Genomic DNA, 18,277 nt, shown 5'->3' with positions numbered 1-18,277 from the left:
AAAAGATTAACATTAAACAGAGACCAGTGGGGGGAGAGAAAGGGAGAGAGAAGGGAAACTATGGAAATGGAAGGAGACCCTCATTGTTACACAAAATTACATATAAGAGTTTGTGAGGGGAAAGCGGAAAAAAAAACAAGGGAGAGAATTAAACAACAGCAGATGGGGTAGAGAGGGAAGATGAGAGGGAAGGGGAGGGGGGATACTAGGGGATAGGAAAGGTAGCAGAATACAACAGTCACTAATATGGTATTATGTAAAAATGTGGATGTGTAACCGATGTGAACCTGCATCTTGTATTTGGGGTAAAAAATGGGAGTTCATAACCCACTTGAATCAAATGTATGGAAGATGATATATCATGAGATTTGTAATGTTTTGAACAACCAATTAAAAAAAAATAAAAATTAAAAAAAAAAAAAAGAATCAAATAGACCACAACACAATAATTATGGGTGACTTCAACACACCTCTCTCACCATTGGACAGATCCTCCAAACAAAAGTTGAATAAAGAAACTATAGAACTCAATATCACAATCAATAACCTAGACTTAACTGACATATATAGAATATATCAACCATCATCAAGTGGATATACTTTTTTCTCAGCAGCACATGGATCCTTCTCAAAAATAGACCATATATTATGGATTGGGCAACCCTCAGTAAATATAAAGGGGTGGAGATAATACCATGCATTTTATCTGATCAAAATGGAATGAAACTGGAAATCAATGATAAAAGAAGGAAGGAAAAATCCTACATCACATGGAAAATGAACAATATGTTACTGAATGATCAATGGGTTACAGAAGACATAAAGGAGGAAATCAAAAAATTCTTAGAGATAAATGAAAATACAGACACAACATATCGGAATCTATGGGACACAATGAAAGCAGTTTTAAGAGGGAAATTCATCGCCTGGAGGTCATTCCTCAAAAAAAGAAAAAACCAACAAATAAATGAGCTCACACTTCATCTCAAAGCCCTAGAAAAGGAAGACCAAAACAACAGCAAATGTAGCAGAAGGCAAGAAATAATTAAAATCAGAGCGGAAATCAATGAAATGGAAACAAAAGAAACTACTGAAAAAATTAACAAAACTAAAAGTTGGTTCTTCGAAAAAATAAATAAGAACGACAGACCCTTAGCCATACTAACCAAGAGAAGAAGAGAGAGAACTCAAATTACTAACATATGGGATGAAAAAGGCAATATCACAACAGATGCTACAGAAATACAGAAGACAATTAGAAATCATTTTGAAACCCTATATTCCAATAAAATAGAAGATAGTGAAGACATCGATAAATTTCGTAAGTCATATGATTTGCCCAGACTGAGTCAGGAGGATACACACAATTTGAACAGACCAATATCAATGGATGAAATAGAAGAAGCAATCAAAAGACTACCAACCAAGAAAAGCCCAGGACCGGATGGGTATACAGTGGAGTTTTACAAAACCTTTAAAGAAGAATTAATACCAATACTTTTCAAGTTATTTCAGGAAATAGAAAAAGAGGGAGCTCTTCCAAATTCATTCTATGAGGCCAACATCACCCTGATTCCGAAACCAAAGACACCTCAAAGAAAGAAAACTATAGACCAATATCTCTGATGAACCTAGAGGCAAAAATCCTCAATAAAATTCTGGCGAATCGGATACAAAAACACATCAAAAAAATTGTGCACCATGATCAAGTAGGATTCATCCCTGGGATGCAAGGATGGTTCAATATATGGAAATCAATAAATGTTATTCACCACATCAATAGACTTAAAGATAAGAAACATATGATCATCTCAATAGACGCAGAAAAAGCATTCGACAAAGTACAGCATCTCTTTATGTTCAAAACATTAGAAAAACTAGGGATAACAGGAACTTACCTCAACATTGTAAAAGCTATCTATGCTAAGCCTCAGGCTACCATCATTCTGAATGGAGAAAAACTGAAGGCATTCCCTCTAAAATCTGGAACAAGACAGGGATGCCCTCTATCACCACTTCTATTCAATATAGTTCTCGAAACACATTAGACAGACAAAAGAACTTAAAGGCATAAAAATAGGAAAAGAAGAACTTAAATTATCACTATTTGCAGACAACATGATTCTATACCTAGAAGACCCAAAAGGGTCTACAAAAAAACTACTAGAACTAATAAATGAATTCAGCAAAGTGGCAGGATATAAAATCAACATGCATAAATCAAAGGCATTTCTGTATATCAGCGACAAAACTTCTGAAACGGAAATGAGGAAAAACACTCCATTCACAATATCCTCAAAAAAAAATAAAATACTTGGGAATCAACCTAACAAAAGAGGTGAAAGATTTATACAATGAAAACTACAGAACCCTAAAGAGAGAAATAGAAGAAGACCTTAGAAGATGGAAAAATATACCCTGTTCGTGGATAGGCAGAACTAACATCATCAAAATGGCGATATTACCAAAAGTTCTCTATAAGTTTAACGCAATGCTAATCAAAATCCCAACGGTATTTCTTGTAGAAATAGATAAAGCAATCATGAAATTCATATGGAAAAATAAAAGACCCAGAATAGCAAAAGCAATTCTAAGCAGGAAGTGTGAATCAGGCGGTATAGCGATACCAGATTTCAAACTATATTACACAGCAATAGTAACAAAAACAGCATGGTACTGGTACCAAAACAGGCGGGTGGACCAATGGTACAGAATAGAGGACACAGAGACTAATCCACAAAGTTACAACTATCTTATATTTGATAAAGGGGCTAAAAGCATGCAATGGAGGAAGGGTAGCATCTTCAACAAATGGTGTTGGGAAAACTGGAAATCCATATGCAACAAAATGAAACTGAATCCCCTTCTCTCGCCATGCACAAAAGTTAACTCAAAATGGATCAAGGAGCTTGACATCAAATCAGAGACTCTGCGTCGGATAGAAGAAAAAGTGGGCTCCGATCTACATATTGTGGGGTCGGGCTCCAAATTCCTTAATAGGACACCCATAGCACAAGAGTTAATAACAAGAATCAACAAATGGGACTTACTTAAACTAAAAAGTTTTTTCTCAGCAAGAGAAACAATAAGACAGGTAAATAGGGAGCCTACATCCTGGGAACAAATTTTTACTCCTCACACTTCAGATAGAGCCCTAATATCCAGAGTATACAAAGAACTCAAAAAATTAGACAGTAAGTTAACAAATAACCTAATCAACAAATGGGCCAAGGACCTGAACAGACACTTCTCAGGAGGACATACAATCAATCAACAAGTACATGAAAAAATGCTCACCATCTCTAGCAGTCAGAGAAATGCAAATCAAAACCACCCTAAGATACCATCTCACTCCAGTAAGATTGGCAGCCATTATGAAGTCAAACAACAACAAGTGCTGGCGAGGATGTGGGGAAAAGGGTACTCTTGCACGTTGCTGGTGGGACTGCAAATTGGTGCGGCCAATTTGGAAAGCAGTATGGAGATTCCTGGGAAAGCTGGGAATGGAACCACCATTTGACCCAGCTATTGCCCTTCTCGGACTATTCCCTGAAGACCTTAAAAGAGCGTACTACAGGGATACTGCCACATCGATGTTCATAGCAGCACAATTCACAATAGCTAGACGGTGGAACCAACCCAGATACCCTTCAATAGATGAATGGATAAAAAAATGTGGCATTTATACACCATGGAGTATTACACAGCACTAAAAAATGACAAAATCATGGAATTTGCAGGGAAATGGATGGCGCTAGAGCAGATTATGCTAAGTGAAGCTAGCCAATCCCTAAAAAACAAATGCCAAATGTCTTCTATGATATAATGAGAGCAACTAAGAACAGAGCAGGGAGGAACACCAGGAGGAAAAGATCAACATTAAACAGAGACATGAGGTGGGAGGGAAAGGGAAAGAAAAGGGATATTGCATGGAAATGGAAGGAGAACCTCATTGTTTTACAAAATTACATATAAGAGGTTGTGAGGGGAATGGAAAAATAAACAAGGAGAGAAATGAATTACAGTAGATGGGGTAGAGAGAGAAGATGGGAGGGGAGGGGGGATAGTTGAGGATAGGAAAGGTAGCAGAATACAACAGTCACTAATATGGCATTATGTAAAAATGTGGATGTGTAACCAATGTGATTCTGCAATCTGTATTTGGGGTAAAAATGGGAGTTCATAACCCACTTGAATCTAATGTATGAAATATGATATGTCAAGAGCTTTGTAATATTTTGAACAACCAATAAAAAAATAAGGATTAAATAAGTAAATAACTTCATTGTTTGCTTCAGGAACTTCCCCTTAATTCATTTACCCCAACAACAGACTACTCAAACAATCCCCTATTCACAATTTTCCCTCAACTAAGCAAACAACTCATTTACCAAGCAACTCCGTATTTAAAAGACATAGTTAAGATCCTTGAATCACTAACCCTAAAATACAATCTCATGAACTCTGCCCACTCTCAATCAGATCACTGCACTGAAAAGCCAGCCCTAAGCTTCTTAAGGGTAGACCTCAAAACTGCAGTGTTTACCCAGGACCTTCTCCTTTGCAGAGTCTCCTAAGACTCCATCAGGGTTGTGTCCTTACTACAGTAAGCAATAAAATTGGTTAATTACACATTTCTTTAAAAGTGTCCCTAAAATTCAAGTTTAGAATATCAAAAGAGTTAAAATGTCAAAGTTCATTCTAACATATGAATAGATTTTGCCAAAATGTCTTTTCCTTTATATAACCTAATGTTGGATATCAAACATAAAAATGGACAGAGGATAACTCAGAGGTAGAGGGCTTGCCTAGCATGAGGAAAGTTCTAGGTTAGATCCCCAGCACTGGGTGTGGGGGAACACATATAATCTTTAAAGAAAGTTCTCATGAAAAATGATTTAAACATGCAAAAATATAAAAATGATATACAAAATTTCTCAATTTTACATAGTCTTTCATTATACATTTCAATTTTAATTTCAATTTAATTTATCTGTATTAATATTAAGATAAATAGGGGCTGGGGATGTGGCTCAAGTGGTAGCGCGCTCGCCTGGCATGCGTGCGGCCCGGGTTCGATCCTCAGCACCACATACAAACAAAGATGTTGTGTCCACCGAAAAATAAATAAATAAATATTAAAAAAAAAAAAGATAAATAGCTAGCATTTATTTTAATTCTAGTTTTATGTCAGTCTATTGCCATGCATCACATTTTTCCTTAGAAAAAATTAAATCAGATAAAAATCCAACTGAATAAAACATATTAAGTTGCCAATGATAAGAATTTTTTTTGGATTCTGACATTTTAATATCTTATGAATATAAGTCACTTTCTTCAAGCAAATAAGAATTTTTTAAAAGGTGAGGACTTTAAATGAGCAACTGTCTCACCATAGTCAAGTGTGTGTGTGTGTTACGGTTGTAGACATATATGTATGTACACTGTGTTAAAAATCGAGATCTTGCAGATGCCACTGCCATGCCCAGAGGGTCTTTTCTCTGTCTACCTTCAACGCTACCTCTGAGGTCACGGCTGCTGCTGAAAGCCGAAGGTGCCTCCTCCAATCGGCTGCCGCCTACATCGCTTCCACCATCCCTGCTGCCTCTGATATGGTAGCTGCCACCCCGAGTTCGCCTGAAGGTCTTCTTTCTGGGTGCTGCTGCTACCACAGGCACGGCTGCCCCGATGCATACCGCCACTGCCCTGCATAGATCGCCTGGGTGACACTGCCCCCAGAGCTGCAGTTGCTCCTGCAACCTCCAGTGCAAAAGCTGTTTCAGTACCGCTGCTGCTGACCCGCCACCTGCTGCACCAACCATAGCCACTACCGGGCCACCACCGCCTGGAGGACTGCTGTGGGGAGACTCCAGGTTTGGTTGCATGTGGCCGCACCCATCTTGGGGTGCAGACCAGGGCCTGGGACCAGGGTGCCAGCAGGTTTAACACCACAACAGCATCTGTCTGGGGACTTTGGCCTGGACCTGCAGGTCCAGTGTGGGGGTGTCTGGGGTCTTCCTGATGGAGGCCCTATCTTGCTGCTGCATCTCGGCGTTGCTCCTTTGAGAGAGTGTATCCCTGGTGGTCTCTCTGCAAGTAGGGGAAGCACTGACATCTTGGGACTGCAATGTGGCTGAGCCTGAGGTATCTGAAGCCCAGATCGGTGGGATAGTGACTGGGTCTGCAAGGGCAGATCTGGGTCTGGAGATCCCATGAGACATCAGAGATAGGGCTGAGAAACTTTTGAATGCTGATGAAGACAGTTCGACTTTCCATAGAGATTTATTTTATTTTTCTATTCACTAACATCTCTACCATATTTAGATCAGGGAGTTTTTTATGCCTCAGTCAGTGTATGAAGGACAATGATATATGAATGGTGTTTTGCATTGTTGTTGTATTTTTATATCTTTAATTTTTTTCTCTTTGTTTGTATTCTTCCTATCACTTGTCTGTTTTCTTGGATTCTCTTTCCAACTTTTCTCCAACCACTAGCCAATCTGTTAGCTCCTCCTCCACTTTTCCTGTGAATCTTTGCTTCTATCTTCCTCCCTTGCGAACATCACCTACTATGCTACTTCTGTTCTTTCATCCACCATCTGAAATTGTGAATCATTTCAGTAAATTTTCTGTTTATACTATAGATAGCTATTGAACTCATCATTTTGGTTTAATGCAAGAAAGCAGTAGATGCCTTAGTGGAAGCTATTAGGTTTAAGGCTATATATTGTTTCTGGGTGTTGTTGATATTGGCTCACATCATTAAAGGCAAGGTGCTGGAAACCTTCAGGGGCACTATAGGTCTACAGGGTAGAATCTTTGCTGCCTTAGATCCATATTTCTAGATGGGGAAACACGCGAACAACATGAAAAAACAATGAAATAAAGTGCCCCAAATAAACCAACAGGCTTCAACAACAGAAGCCACTGATAACACCAGTAGAAGCAAAGAAGTCCACAAAGGAATTCAGAATGTACAGTTAAATTGATCTGTTAATTAAAGGACAGTTCAAGGAGTGAAATCAAAGAAAAAATACAGGAAGTGAAAGATCACTTCAATAAAGAATAGAGATTGTGGGGAAAAAAACAAGCAGAAATCTTCAAAATGAAGGAATCAATAAACCAAATTACAAATTCAATAGAAAGCATCACCAAAGAGTAGACCACTTGGAATACAGAACCTCAGACTATGAAGACAAATATATAATCTTGAAAATAGAGTTGACCATGCAGAGAAGATGATAAGAAACCATGAACAGAACATCCAAAAATTGTGGGATAACATGAAAAGACCAAATTTAAGAGTTATTGGAATAGATAAAGGGGCAGAGATGCAAACCAAAGGAATGCACAATCTTTTCAATGATATAATTGCAGAAAATTTCCCAAACCTAAGGAATGGAATGGAAAAATCAAATATAAGAGGCTTACAGGACCCCAAATGTACAAAATGAGAGCAGACCCATACCAAGACTCATTATAATGAGAATGACTAACACAGAGAATAAAGATAAAATCTGAAAGGCTGTAAGAGAAAAATATAAAATTAAAATTTCTTATAGGGGAAATTCAATTCAGATCTCAATGGATTTCTAAACCCAGACTCTCAAAGCTAGGAGATACTGGAATAATATATTTCAAGCTCTGAAAGAAAATGGATGCCAACTAAGAATTTTATATCCAGAAAAATTAAGTTTCAGATTTGGAGATTAAATTAAAACCTTCCATGATAAACAAAAATTAAAAGAATTCACAACCAGAAATCCTGCACTACAAAACATCCTCAACAAAATACTCCATGAGGATGAAGTGAAAAAAAAAAAAAAAAGTGAAAACCAGAGAAGTGAGAATCTACATTAAAAGAATATTCAACCAAAGGAGAAACTAAGTTAAATTGAAAACCAGAAATAAGTCAAAATGACAGGGAATACAAATCATATCTCAATAATAACCTTGAATGTTAATGACCTAAACTCATCAATCAAAAGACATACTGGTAGATGGGATTAAAAAGCAAGGCCCAACAATATGTTGTCATCAAGAGACTCACTCCATGGGCAAAGACATCCACAGGCTAAAGGTGAAAGGATGGGAAAAACATATCACTCACATGGACTGTCTAATCAAGCAGGGGTTTCCATCCTCATTTCAGATAAAGCAGGCTTCAAGCCAAAGTTGATCAGAAGAGACAAAGAAGAACATTTCATACTTAAGGGAACCATACAGCAACAAGACATAACAACTATAAATATTTATGCCTGACACAACGGAGCATCTGCACACATCAAACAAACCCTTCTCAATTTTAAGAATCAAATAGACCACAACACAATAATACCGAGTGGCTTTTACAACCCTCTCTCACTGAGGGACAGATCTTCCAAACAAAAACTAAATAAAGAAACTATACAACTAAATAATACAATCAATAATTTAGACTTAACAGACATATATAGAATATTTCATACATCAATAAGTGAATATACTTTCTTCTCAGCAGCACATGACTCCTTCTCTAAAATATAGACCATATCATAAGCCACAAAGCAACTCTTAGTAAATACAAAAAAAAAAAAAAAAAAAAACAGAGAGAATAACCTGCATTCTATCAGATCACAATGGAATGAAATTAGAAATCAACGATAAAGTAAAAAGTACACTACTGAATGATGAATGGATAGTAGAAGAAATCAAGGATAAAATAAAAAATTCTTAGAGGGAAATGAGGCCTAGGATCTGACTTCCTTAAGAAGACCCTTAAAGTACAAGAAGTAAAATCAAGGATCAATAAATGGGATGGATTCAAATTAAAAAGCTTCTTCTCAGCAAAAGAAATAATCAGTAATGTGAGGAGAGAGCCTACAGATTGGGAGAAAATCTTTACCACATGCACCTCTGATAAACCATTAATCTCTAGGATATATAAAGAACCCAAAAAACTTAACACCAAAAAAACAACTAACCCAATCAATAAATGGGCTAAGGAACTGGACACTTCACCAAAGAAGAAATATAACCAATCAACAAATATATGAAAAAGTGTTTAACATCTCTGGCAATTAGAGAAATGCAAATCAAAACTACACTAAGATTTTATCTCACTCCTATCAGAATGGCAATCATTAAGAATATAGGCAACAATAAATGTTAGCAAGAATGTGGGAAAAAGGTAGACTCATACATTGCTGATGGGACTGCAAATTGGTGCAACCACTATGGAAAGCAGTATGGAGATTCCTCAGAAAACTGGAATGGAATCACCATTTGACCCGGCTATCCCCCCCTCAGTGGATATTCAAAGGACTTAAAAATCAGCATGCTACAGTAATGCAGCTACGTCAATATTTATAGTAGCTCAATTCACAATAGCTAAACTATGGAATCAACCTAGGTGTCCTGCAATAGATGAATGGATGAAGAAAATGTGGTACATATATTCAATGGAATATTACTCAACTTTAAAGAAGAATGTAATTATGGCATTTGCCAGTAAATGGATGGAGCTGGAGAATATCATGCTAAGTGAATAAGCCAATCCAAAAAAACCAAAGGCCCAATGTTTTCTCTAATATGCAGATACTAATTCACAATAAGGGGGCGTGGACACTAGAGAAGAATAGATACCTTAGATTAGACAGAGGGAAGTGAAGGGAGGGGAGAGGAGGGAATGTGGGGATAGGAAAGACAAGAGAACGAAACAGACATTATTACTTTATGTATATATGTGACTGCATGACCATTGTTTCTATAACATGTATACTCAGAAAAATGAGAATTATATCCCATTATATATGACATATCAAAATGCACAAATGCATTTTATTGTCATGTATAAATAATTAAATAAAAAGGGAAAAAAATAAAATCAGACTTCTTCAGAAATAATTCACAAATAAAATGCACATTTGAATATAAAAAATTGAGATCTTATTTATGTTGCATTAATTTTCCTTACCTAAAGAAATGTGCTTGTATATAAGTATATACACACATATATACACACATGAAATACACACTTATTTGCATATATATATATATACACACACACACACACACACATCTAAGAAATATTAGTGTAATAAGGTTTGTGTGTGTGAATAAACATATTCATGTGTATATGTAAATACATAAATACATACACATATCCATACCTCTCCCTAGGTAAGAAAAATGAATGTAACAAGTTGCATGTGTATGTGTATACGCACGTATGTATGTTAATATATAAATATATACACATACACATACTACTCCATAGATACGAAAAATGGGTACAATTTGAGATTCCAAGACTTTTTCATGGATTATCAGACATTTGTATTGCTATCACTTCCTTTAAAAAATGCTATCAACTTTGCTTTTGCTGATATTGGGATGCTATATCATAGAGGAAAGAGTATGAAAGCTAAAAAAAAAAAAAAAAAATCCAGCTAGTGTTGTCATCCTGGCTTCCCTATTCCAGTTAGGGAAAATATCCTCACAGAATCTCACTGTTCTTCTTGGAAAAATAATAATAAATTCACCAACTTGACATATTTGCTCTGACAATTAACGAAAATGAAAAAGGTTCCACCCAGTCTGCTACCTGGCACATGTGGTAAGTTCTTCATAAATGTGTTAGTCATCATAGATGTTAGTTCCATATAATTATACTCCTCAAAATCTATAAATTATTTAAGTATTGCCTAAATAATTAATAAACTATTAATTATGCAACAAGATTTTAAGGTTTATATCTTTTCAACCAACATTTCTACTTGTAGGAAACTAGCCAGAGGAAAGGATTAGAAAGAGCAAATATTTATGTACAAATACATTCTATAAAATTTTATTTTTAATATTAAAAAAGTAGGAACAACCTAAGTATTCAAATAGTATACTACATCCATATTTATATTTAATTATTTATATTAAATAAACAATTAAAATATTCATAAAGACTTAAGGTAAAAAATGCCCACAAAAATTAAAGCAACAGCCTATCAATCTACATTTCAACCATATTAACAATTACATTCATGTGTCTCGGTGTACCCCTGTATACACACACAGAATACAAAAGAAAAGGATTTGAAGGAAATGCATTAAAATACTAATAATGACCACCTATAGATGACAGAAAAGTTAAATTTTATTTATTTTTATTTTTTATTTTCCACTTTTTAAATTACATAAATCACTTTGATGCTTAGAAAACAAAATGGAAAAAAATCATAAAATTCTGTATGTTATTTACATACTTTAATTTAATAAGGATGATTTTTTTTTTAATTATTCCCCATCTCACTTCCAAAAAAAAAATCTGGGATAGCTGATAGAAACACATACAACAGACTAAAATAAACAGATGAAGGAATTGAGATTAAAAGAAAAGAACCTTTCCAATTCTCACAGCATATACACATATATGTACATATATATATGTACATGGGTGCACACACACACACTACAGACACACATATTTCTCAAGAAGATTTTTTAGATACTGAGAAGTGAAGGCAGTTTCTCCACCTGTCTTAGGAAGAGTATGATACAGGTATGGTAGACATTGTTTTAAATTAAACATTAGGAGTGCTATTTAAGTAAATTCTGTGAATCACAGTTAAGTGATTGGAAAGACAGAAGGAAAATTAAGTCAAGGAATCAAGACCTATTAACAGGAGTGAGCAGGACCATGATCAGCAACTCAAGAAACACCTTCTAAAAATGTACAAAGATAAAGACAGATTTGGACAGATTTCCCCTTATAACCTGTCATCACTACTTACATACCTTCAAAGAAAAAGTAAATTGAAATATTAAAATGATACTTTAATTTCATCACATAAAATACGGGAAGAAAAAGTATTAGTGAAACAAACTGTTCTATTACCAAAATATACTGGAGCTACTGTATTCAACGGAACACTTACCTTCACTGACAGCATGGGGCTTAATGATGCAACAGGTACAACTGGTAAACTTTGCAGTGTTTGCTGGCCCACAACCTCCACTTGAAGGGAAAAATAACTCCATTTCCTAAAGACAGAGAAAAGACTGTGACCCACAGGACCTCTTCTCTCTAACTTACAGGATATTTCTGGGTGGGGGTAGATTATGCAATTACTTTCAAAGTTTCATAATATAAATTCTTTGTTTCCAAGTTTCTAAATGTGAGTTTTATAAACAGTAACTGATTAACTTAACCCTGTTCAAAGCTTATTATCAAAAGAACATATGAAGAAGTAGTAAAGCATAGATTAGGGATCATTCTGTTTCTGATTATAACTGACAAGGTCTTAAATTTTGGATATTGCAAGTAATAATTGTGAAGTTCTTATTTTCCCAAAAGCATAGTTCATAAGACACAGATCTAATTTTAATTTTCATTAAAATATGTAAAATAAAATTAAAAACAAGGAAATCTTTATAGAAATAAAGATTAACATTCAGGAGTCTGAGAACTACAGTTGGTTAAAACTAATTTAGGATAGTTCTAGCATAAGTCAAATGAAGTGAACCATGTTTTAAAGCCCAATTCAGGCTGTATTATTTGCTTTGTACATGATTTGTTAAAATGACAACCCAGGATTCTGAGTTAGCCACACAGATGGTACATTAATTAGGCCTTTTAATTACTTAGATGCTTTCCTGTGTCTACGTTTTGTTACTATTATTTTCATTATTCCCTATCAAGCTCCAAGACCCTAGTAATACAGAAAGGGCCACTTTAAATACCATTTCCTCTAGGAGGCTTTTCCTGAAGCCCCTGACTGGGTCATCTGTTCTACCTCAAAGTTGTGATTTGCCTCTACAAATTATAAATTTTAAGACTGGAACTAATTTGCATATCTTTGTAGGCACCAAAGTAACTAAAACAATGCATGGCTCAAAAACTAATATTCACTTTTTAAACTGAACTCAAAATTTAAAGATCACAAGATATGCCACACTAATGACGTTTTTTAAATAAAAGAGTAAGAGGACGTGTTCAAACAGTATACAGGCTTGAGCTGTTCCAGTGGTGAGACAGCTTAGAAACACATTAAAATAAAAAATATTCTGTTCCTTAGACACTGAGTTCCTCTTTATCATATTGCTGCCTCTGCCACTCTTCTGGATCAATAACATTATCAATTACCACTTTTCATCCTGCACAAGATCTTTGGATCACACAATATCAGAGAACCCTATGGTACAAATAAGAACTGAAATACCTCAAGGGGCCTGGCAGGTAATCACTGGAGGAATAAAGTGGAACTGGTGGGACAAGAAAGCATGGGAGAGCTGTAATAGACAAAGTGTTGTGCTTTCCAAAGCTCCCACTTCTCTGCTATCTTCACCACAAAACTCAGAAGAGATGGCTTTACTCCAGTCTCTCTTAAACCCTCAATCAATCAGGTTTTTATTTCACCAAAATTGCTCATGGAAATCTCTCACCACATCCATGTTACCAAGTCTGCAGGTTAATTTTCAGAACTGACCCTTTTGACCCAACAGTATTTGACTCAGTTGATCATTCCCAAATCCTGGAATGCTTCCTACCTCAAAGGTTACTTCTCTCAGTCTCCTTTGATGGATTTCTCTTGTCTGTCTGATCTCTACATGTGGTAGAGTTCCAGGGTTCAGTCTGTCTTCGATCTACAGTCATTCTCCTGGTGATCTCATTGACTCCTACAACTTTAAATGCCATCTGTCATCTCTTGGCTCCCAATTTCCACTTCCAACCCAACCTCCTCCCTAAACTCCACACTCGTAACTGGAAATACCATTTAACAGACATTCATCTTCAAAATGTCCAAAACAGAGTTCATGCTTTCACTCCAATCTGTTCTTTTTCTGCCACACTGTTTTCCTTGTCCCCAAGTACATATACAGGAAGAGAAAAAATATTGATCCCTGACACCTCCCCCTTTTCTCACCCACCTATACAATCTTATCTGGAAATCCTTTAACATATATCAAGAACTGAACCACCTCCACTAGCCCTCCCAGTAAGCTCCTAATGTTCCCCACAACATCCCTATCCCCACCCTGCCTGCTTTCTTCTTAATACTCTAAGCAGAATGAAATCCAGATCTTATCCTTCTTCAACACAGTGTCTCCATCCTCTCCCATCTCATTCAGAGTGAAGTCTAGTGTCCTAGACATCCTACAAGGCTCATATGATCTGCACCTCTTACCTAACCTCCAGCCATTTGGACCACTTTTGTTCCTGCCGTGGCATCATTAGCCTTGCCCCCGCATAGTTCTTTGAACACAGCATATATGTTCCCATCTCAAAACTTTTGCATTTATTGTTGTCTTTCTTCCTAAAGTGGCCCTTCCCCAGATAATTTCATGGTTTTCGCCTCCATTTCCTTCATATCTTTCTCAAATTAGAGACTGTGAGGATTTCCTGCATTAGCTAGCACTCCACATCCTTACTCAACATAGTCGTTTTTCCACCTAGTCGTTCTGTTCCCTTTCTCTTTATTTCCATCAAAGCACTTACCACCCAAAATGCTATGTCTATTGACTTGTTTATTATCTGACACTCCCCATCAGAAATGAGAGAAACTCAAGGCAGGCACTTAACTTTATTCACTATTAGCCCTCAATAAATACTTTTGGAATGGAAGAAATTCAGAAACTTATAAACTCTGCATTTGCCAAGTAAAATAAATATAGCCCCTCAATACAAAGAAGAAAAATGAGGCTCATCTTGAGTAACAAGGCCTTAAAAGTTAACAAGTGGCAAAGTCAAGATTCAAATCCATGTCATTATGACTCCAAAGCCCTGAACTTTTTGTATCATATCTAGTTCCAAAAGTGAAAAGCAATGCTACATTATTCTATTTTAACAAATTACTTAACAACTTGGTAAGTTGGCCAATTATTTCAACTCAAATTAATTCTAATTTATTCTCTTGTTCAATTTCTAAAAATGGTAGTTAGCTTCCCAAATACTCACATATGATGAACAAATATTTAAGACAAAGAGTATACAGATTTTGTACATATGTGTATGTGTATACATATGTATTTCACTTCTTTGTAAAAGTGAACAAGTCTATATTATGGCTTTATGTTATACTTTCTCTTTATACCTGTGCAGCTAGTTATGTCCATCCCACCTAGTAATCCAACTAACATTTGCAAGAATATTTTTAGTGGCTCACTGGCGACCAATTCAAAGTCTTCACAGAACAAATGTAAAGTCACTAAAGAAGGTCCATATTCTTTTGTGATTTGAGGGGCTAAATATTTTGTATAAAACTCTCCTTACAAGGGTTTTTGCTATCATTCTTAAGCACTATGTTTCCCTAAATTGTCTAACATAAAAAGCGAAAAAAATTGTAACTTGAACAAATTCAGATTTAATTTGATAAAGTTTAAGCATATAATTTTTAAACAAATCATAAAATATATAGTTGCACTTCTTCGAATTTTCACCCTAATAAGATCCCATGGTAAGTCACTAAAACATTCGACAAACCTACATTAATATCATAATTATAACAATAAAATATTGCTAAATGATTTCCAGTTAAAAGTTTTTTGAAACTTTTTACCTGTACATGGTAATTTTAAATAGTTTAGTAAATTCCCCAGATGAAAATTGCATACTTAAATTTTTCTCTTACCCACTCTCCTAAAATGACAAATCTTTCCTCAGACAATAACTCAAAACATTAATGAAATATGAAGTCATCTAAAATGTTATAATAAAATAGCAAATGGAAAAAGGAATGCAATTAAAACAATGTAAGATGATGTTTAGTGTGTAAACTATACACATGATCAAAGGTATGAGCTGGAAGGAATGTGCCATAAGTAGATAATCTCTTCAAAACTTTGCTGAAGGATTGTTAATGACAAATTTTCTTTCCCATACTTTTTAAATCGCATTCTAAAAGTCCATAACACTTGAAGAAAATCAGGTGCCTGCTTCCAGCACGCCTGGTAGAGAATGGTAGCTAAGCACAGGGGCTCAGGAGCCAGTGTCTGGGCTTGAGTCCTCACGTGGGCATGGTAATTAAGCTCCCTGAGTCTCAGTTTCTGCAACCATAAAATGAGGTGACAAAAGCAACAGGTAGTATGGTGTGAGATATTCATGCCCAAGTCTTTTTTGCATTGACATTTTCTTTCATTTCTCTTATGTAAACACTTCAAGGTGGAATGGTTGTGTCATAGGGTATATATATAGGTTAATTTTCTGGGAAATTTCTAAACTCTCTTCTAAAGTGGTTGCATGACTTCTAATTACGAACAGCAGTGTAACTTTTAGTTTTTCTTCATCCTTATCTCTTGCTGTGGTCAGTCTGTGGTTCTAATCAACATCTCTCTAATGTCTAACGATGCTGTCTTTTTTGTGTGCTTATTTACCACTCATCTATCTTCTTTGATGAAGTGCCTACTCAAATCTATTGCTGAATTTTAATTGTGATTGCTAAAATAAGTATGAAATTGGCACAGAGAGACTAATGGATGAACAACACAGAACAGAGTCCAGAAGTAGACCCCTACACATACAGTCAACAAAGGTGCAAGGCAGTGAAGTGGGGGAAGGACCATCTTCAACAAATGCCACTGGAACACCAGATACCCAGATATGGAACAATAGGTTTTGGTCATACCTTACTGCATATATAAAATAACTCTAAATGGACCACAGAGCTAAATGTAAAACCTGAAACTAAATGTTCCAGAACAAAGGAGAGAAATCTGTGATCCTTGGTGAGGCAACAGTTTGCTAGTTATACACCAAAACCACAATAATGAAAGAGTACACTTCATGAAGGGCAGAACTTCGAGAGTAAAAGCTTCTTATCCAATGACACTGTTGAACAGATGGAAGATGTAAATCACAAGCCCCATGAGAAAATATTTGCAAATCATGTATCTGGATGAAGAATTTGTACCCATAATGCTAAAGAACTCTGAGTTGAATTTTAAAGGACAAGTAAAAATTACTTAGGTATAAGGAGAGATGGAATTCCAAGGCAAGGTGGCAGAGTGAGCATATGCAACTAAGCAAGAACACCAGGGCACACACAGGAAGAGGTGTGTGCTCATGCACACAAACAGTTTTTGGCAGTACTTAGCAAAACAAGGAGTTCTGTGAGAAAGTATGAACTCTTTGAACTGTGTCCTTGTTGCTGTCTTAAGAAGATAAGAGAAAAGAATGTTTTGCCAAGTGTAAAATTTATATATATATGTGCGTGTTTGTGTGTGTGTGTGTGTGTGTTTGCCTGGGAACAACTAACCACAAGTTAATTGATAAGAAATATGGAGCACTGTGACCATAAACAAAGTTTTCCTGAGAATGTTTATCCATGTTTATAAGGATTAAGCTGCCGAAAGGATGTTTTTTCTTTCCCCTTGTTTTAATTAACAATGCTGTATAAAAGAAGAGAAAAAAGTAAAGGCGGTGCTCATTTTCTACTGAATGCGCGCACGCGCGCGTGTGTGTGTGTGTGTGTGTGTGTGTGTCTTTCTTAAGCATCTCTGCTGTACCAGGAATTACAGATTGTCAGCGGGTCTGACAGGTGGCGTCCCTGGGTGGGCAGCAGAGAGTCCCCTTACTGGCAAAGGTAAGTGAAGGGGAGAGGTACCATGGGATCAGAAATTCTCAAGAAGTCAAATGCTACAGGCAATTATGACTTTGCTTAAGGAGCAAGGAATTGTAATTAATAGAAAAACAGCTTCTGCTTTTATGCTTGCTATTAAAACTGCATCTCCTTGGTTTTTGCACTCAGGGAATTTAATGGTTCCTGATTGGGAACATGTAAAAGAAAATTTGCAAAAATATTTAAGGGAAAAGGGTCCAGGCAGTTCACCTGTAGCTACTTCTTCTTTGTGGAAGTTGGTAAAAGATGCACTTTTATCTCCAGATGTAAAAGTGCGTGAATTTTTACAGCAGACACGGGGAACTTGGATGGAGGTTCAGGACAGGGAATCAATAGTTTCAGTGAGTGAAAGTGATTCCTCAGATGATGAGGCCCCCATTTCTGATGCTTCTAAATTAAAAACAGAGGATCCACCACCTACAAAAGAGGAGCTAATCCTGTAAGTAAAAGGAGGGACTGAGGGACTCCCAGCAGCTGCTGAAGCCCTATTTTGCTTCGGGGAACTCCCGCCTTCCTTCCCTGAACTGTAAGGATTATGCTACCTCTGTCTACTTATCTAAATGGGTTTTTGAAGCATTGCACAATCTTGCAGTTAAAAGTTGGGTTTAGGTAATTGTTTAGTTTATGATTTCAGATAATTCATGCCAGAGAACTTAAATACTTAGGATGGAAAACTAAAGAACTCT

The 18,277-nt window shown here is 36.1% G+C and overlaps 1 protein-coding gene across 6 annotated transcripts in view; it reads right to left on the bottom strand.

Moving 5' to 3' along the window:
- Positions 1-18,277, bottom strand: part of Nme7 (NME/NM23 family member 7) — a 190,074-nt gene that overhangs the window by 103,435 nt on the left and 68,362 nt on the right. For all 6 annotated transcript variants that reach the window (XM_046430225.2, XM_046430226.2, XM_046430227.2 and 3 more), the window contains one exon: positions 11,913-12,018. In XM_046430225.2, coding sequence (XP_046286181.1) covers positions 11,913-12,018 — 106 coding nt within the window. The remainder of the gene's footprint in view (positions 1-11,912; positions 12,019-18,277) is intronic.

The sequence above is a fragment of the Marmota monax genome, unplaced genomic scaffold (genome assembly GCF_021218885.2).
Source record: "Marmota monax isolate L192 unplaced genomic scaffold, Marmota_monax_Labrador192_F-V1.1 WCK01_AAM20220418_F8-fsc00055, whole genome shotgun sequence".
NCBI classification, from domain to species: domain Eukaryota; kingdom Metazoa; phylum Chordata; class Mammalia; order Rodentia; family Sciuridae; genus Marmota; species Marmota monax.
Note: the sequence above shows the minus strand (reverse complement) of the source record. Positions and strands in the feature narration are given on the sequence as shown.